This window comes from Oncorhynchus gorbuscha, unplaced genomic scaffold (assembly GCF_021184085.1).
Source record: "Oncorhynchus gorbuscha isolate QuinsamMale2020 ecotype Even-year unplaced genomic scaffold, OgorEven_v1.0 Un_scaffold_590, whole genome shotgun sequence".
Classification (NCBI taxonomy): domain Eukaryota; kingdom Metazoa; phylum Chordata; class Actinopteri; order Salmoniformes; family Salmonidae; genus Oncorhynchus; species Oncorhynchus gorbuscha.
The window spans coordinates 120,001-125,000 of record NW_025745426.1 but is presented as its reverse complement, the minus strand read 5'-3'; the positions used below and the strand labels follow the sequence as shown (position 1 = coordinate 125,000).

General features: G+C 45.7%; 1 protein-coding gene across 1 annotated transcript in view; it reads left to right on the top strand.

Moving 5' to 3' along the window:
* Window positions 1–5,000, top strand: part of LOC124018912 (kalirin-like) — a 77,715-nt gene that overhangs the window by 46,073 nt on the left and 26,642 nt on the right. The window contains 2 exon segments of the mRNA XM_046334241.1: window positions 1,453–1,607; window positions 2,849–2,951. Coding sequence (XP_046190197.1) covers window positions 1,453–1,607; window positions 2,849–2,951 — 258 coding nt within the window.

Here is a 5,000-nt window from a genome sequence, read left to right as displayed (position 1 = left end):
TTCATGTGCACTCTCCTACTGCCTGTCATCTCTGGTGAACCTTTTCATGTGCACTCTCCTACTGCCTGTCATCTCTCTCCTACTGAACCTTTTCATGTGCACTCTCCTACTGCCTGTCATCTCTGGTGAACCTTTTCATGTGCACTCTCCTACTGCTTGTCATCTCACCTTTTCTACTGCCTGTCATCTCTGGTGAACCTTTTCATGTGCACTCTCCTACTGCCTGTCATCTCTGGTGAACCTTTTCATATGCACTCTCATATGCTGTGCACTCTCCTACTGCCTGTCATCTCTGGTGAACCTTTTCATATGCACTCTCCTACTGCCTGTCATCTCTGGTGAACCTTTTCATATGCACTCTCCTACTGCCTGTCATCTCACTCCCTACTGCCTGTCATCTCTGGTGAACCTTTTCATATGCACTCTCCTACTGCCTGTCATCTCTGGTGAACCTTTTCATGTGCACTCTCCTACTGCCTGTCATCTCACTCTCCTACTGCCTGTCATCTCTGGTGAACCTTTTCATGTGCACTCTCCTACTGCCTGTCATCTCACTCTCCTACTGCCTGTCATCTCTGGTGAACCTTTTCATGTGCACTCTCCTACTGCCTGTCATCTCTGGTGAACCTTTTCATGTGCACTCTCCTACTGCCTGTCATCTCAACCTTTTCATCCTCTGCTGCCTGTCATCTCTGGTGAACCTTTTCATGTGCACTCTCCTACTGCCTGTCATCTCACTCTCCTACTGCCTGTCATCTCTGGTGAACCTTTTCATGTGCACTCTCCAACTGCATCTCAGTGCTAGAGGCATCAATACAGACTCGGTTTGATTCCAGGCTGTATCACAACCGGCCGTGATTGGGAGTCCCATAGGGTGGCGCACAATTGGCCCTGCGAAGCCCGGGTTTGGGTTTGGCCGGAGTAGGTTGTCACTGTAGATAATACGTTGTTCTTAACTGACTTGCCTAGTTAAATAAAGGTTCAATAAACAATTAAAACATCTCTGGTGAACCTTTTCACGTGCACTCTGAACCTTTTCACGTGCACTCTGAACCTTTTCACGTGCACTTTGAACCTTTTCACGTGCACTCTGAACCTTTTCACGTGCACTCTAAACCTTTTCACGTGCACTCTGAACCTTTTCACGTGCACTCTGAACCTTTTCACGTGCACTCTGAACCTTTTCACGTGCACTCTAAACCTTTTCACGTGCACTCTCCTCTGATGTGGCTTCTGTTGTGCTTTCCTATATTTACTTTACTATCTGTTTGTCTCGTTTTATCACATCTCCTGCCCTCCCCCTCTCTCTCTCTCTCTCCGTCTCTAACTCCCCTCCCGTTCTCTATCTCCGTCTCTAACTCCCCTCCCGTTCTCTATCTCCCTCTCTAACTCCCCTCCCTCTCCCTCCCTCCCTCTCCCTCCCTCCCTCCCTCCCTCCCTCCCCCTCCCCAGGCCTCATCTCTGGAGCTGAAGCAGGAGTGGGTACGTAGCGTGCGTCAGGTGATCCAGGAGAGACGTGGCCATCTGAGAGGAGCGCTGAGGGAGCCCATCCCCCTCCCCAAGACCCCCGCCCCCACCCTGGTCCGCACGCGCAGCATCAACAGGAGGTTTGTACATACATGCACACACACAGCCCACTTCCTCTCTTGTCTCTTGTACTGCTAAGGTGGTTGTACAGATTCCATTCAAACAATGCAGTCAATCCACAGCCACACTGTCTGCATCAGTTGATGATTCAGTTGATGAAGTTGTAAATACAACACGTTCTGATATTGTATCATATAACACCATTCTCAGCTTTCCAGGAAAGGAAACATTTAGGCATTTATTTACATATATTTTATTTATTTATAATTATATAACAATATTTTAGGTTGACAATAATTCTGTTACACAATTTGTGATACATCACATGCCTTACTTTTATTCTCCTCCATCAGTAAAATCAGGATTATGTCTCTACTGCCATTCATTCACATTAGACTGGGTGGGATTTCTCCCTGTCCAATATGGCTGCCATTCATTCACATTAGACTGGGTGGGATTTCTCCCTGTCCAATATGGCTGCCATTCATTCACATTAGACTGGGTTGGATTTCTCCCTGTCCAATATGGCTGCCATTCATTCACATTAGACTGGGTGGGATTTCTCCCTGTCCAATATGGCTGCCATTCATTCACATTAGACTGGGTGGGATTTCTCCCTGTCCAATATGGCTGCCATTCATTCACATTAGACTGGGTGGGATTTCTCCTGTCCAATATGGCTGCCATTCATTCACATTAGACTGGGTGGGATTTCTCCTGTCAATATGGCTGCCATTCATTCACATTAGACTGGGTGGGATTTCTCCCTGTCCAATATGGCTGCCATTCATTCACATTAGACTGGGTGGGATTTCTCCCTGTCCAATATGACTGCCATTCATTCACATTAGACTGGGTGGGATTTCTCCCTGTCCAATATGGCTGCCATTCATTCACATTAGACTGGGTGGGATTTCTCCCTGTCCAATATGGCTGCCATTCATTCACATTAGACTGGGTTGGATTTCTCCCTGTCCAATATGGCTGCCATTCATTCACATTAGACTGGGTTGGATTTCTCCCTGTCCAATATGGCTGCCATTCATTCACATTAGACTGGGTGGGATTTCTCCCTGTCCAATATGGCTGCCATTCATTCACATTAGACTGGGTTGGATTTCTCCCTGTCCAATATGGCTGCCATAATGGCAGTAGAGACATAATCCTGATTTTACTGATGGAGGAGAATAAAAGTTTCATCAGGTTGTGCGGTACGTGTCATGATATTTTTTACGTGTACGCGTCACCCCCCCCCCCCCAGAGACACCAATGAGGATGCAGACAGCCTGGGAGATGCCAGCAGCCAGCCGGACACCGTCTCCATTGCATCCCGCACCTCTCAGAACACAGCAGACAGCGACAAGGTAGCGACAGACTACACTACCCAGCAGCCACCACTGTTTACAGAAAAAGTACCCAAGAGTGATCTGTTCTAAGTGTATATATACTCATACAGAGACTCTAAGAGCTTCTAAGAGTGTATGAGTTGTTATTGACGTTCTATGAGTGTAGGAACTTCCTTTGCTAATGGAACATAGCCACTGCCAAGCCTGAGGCAGGGTTGTTTCTGACGCATACAGTCCACAGTCAAAGTTCCCAAAAGCCAAAACGGCAAAAACATTCAATGAGATCCAGGGAAATGGTGCAACAAAATAGATGATTGATTTTTCTTATATCTAACTAAAGTAATTCTTTAAAAGGCATAAAAAGGCATAGATTACTTGACATGAAAATGCATATTGTGTTCTGTTTGTATGTCTGGTCAAAACTCTAAACCGTCTAGCTAGGACTCCCTCCACCCCTGAAGGCCCAACTTCCTGTCTTTATCCTACCACTAACACACTTACCACAGTACAATGAATGGGCAAGAAGGGGAGACAAAAACTAAGGTACACTAATAACAAAGGAATATACCTCAACCAGGTAAATATAAATCATACGTACCTAATAATTCATCATATACATTCATATTTCATATAGAAAAAATACACACAGATACATGGAGCTCTGTATGTTCTGTCTTTTATCCAACTATGTCTAAATCGGCTCTAACATACCGGCCCCTAATTGTTAACTGCACTGACACACGCCTCCACCATGGATACTCCCTGATCCATCGCTTCCAGAAGAGGTCAGTGATATATTGTACCTGCTTCCATCTCCTTGGTGAGTATAGGTCTCCTCTCTGGAATAGTCCTGGTGGCAGGACTGGCTTTGTTTTCAGATAAAGTGGATGGTTCGGAGTCTGGGGTTTTAGATCGTTAGGGTAATTTGTTACAGTTGTGATTGGTCTGTCGTTCATGATCGCCTCAACTTCACACAAGGCTGTCTGCAAAGCCTCATCATCCAGTACTTGCTCTTTAAGGACTAAATAGAGGATATTTTTCAACCTCTCCCATTCCCTGATGGTGCCCTCCAGAGGGAGGGTTGAATGACCAATTCACTCCTTCCTTCAGTAATGCATTTTGAATCTTGTTGTGAACCAGCTCTTTCAGCGCTTCTCCTCGCTCTCTGTGTGTTCCAACAAAGTTGGTGCCATTGTCTGTTCTGTTCTGTTGTTACTGGGCCTCTTCCACATATGAACCTGCGCAGGGCATTGATGTAGGAATCAGTATCCAGGTAACTAGCAAATTCTAAGTGGACAACTCGACTCACAAGGCAAGTAAGGATCACACCATACCGCTTCACATGAACGCGGCCTCGCTTCACCTCTATGGGGACGAAGTAATCTATGCCCACATGGGTGAAAGGCGGCAAATCAGGTGACACCCAATCTTGTGGAAGGTCGGCCATCTTCTGTTCTCCATCTCTAGCTTGTACCCGCCTGCAGAAGACACAGCTCTTAGGATCTTCCATGCTAAGGCCTTGGCACATGGCATCTAATATCGCTGGCGAAGACTGGAAAGCATGTGTCCTCTCCCAGAGTGGCCAACCTGCTCATGGATGTGGAATAAGATCAGTCTAGAGATGTAGGAGTCTTTGGGCAGGATCATAGGATTCTTTAGTTCTATAGGCATAGCAGCCTTGCTTAACCTTCCTCCCACTCTCAGAATGTCATTGTCAACAATTGGATAAAGCTTACAGATTGAGCCGCTTCCCTTGGCACACTGTCTTCCTTTCACAATGAGTGCAATTTGTTTAAAGTGCTGTCTTTGCTCAAATAGAATGATTACCCTTTCTTCTTCATCTAGGTCATCCACAGAGAGAGTTTATTAACCAAACGTTAGTTTGAAAATGTCAGTTTGTTCCTTCAATGAGTTTGTTAAACTCTGATCTGATTCTGGATCAGTTTTTGTGAGAACTTTCCTTTTCTGGCTAAACTGTATAACTCTCTTCAGTTTCAGCCTCCAGGAAGCTGCTTTCTTCAAGCTGTTCCATGTTGAATAGTACTCAATCAGTTTGCTGGTCAGACT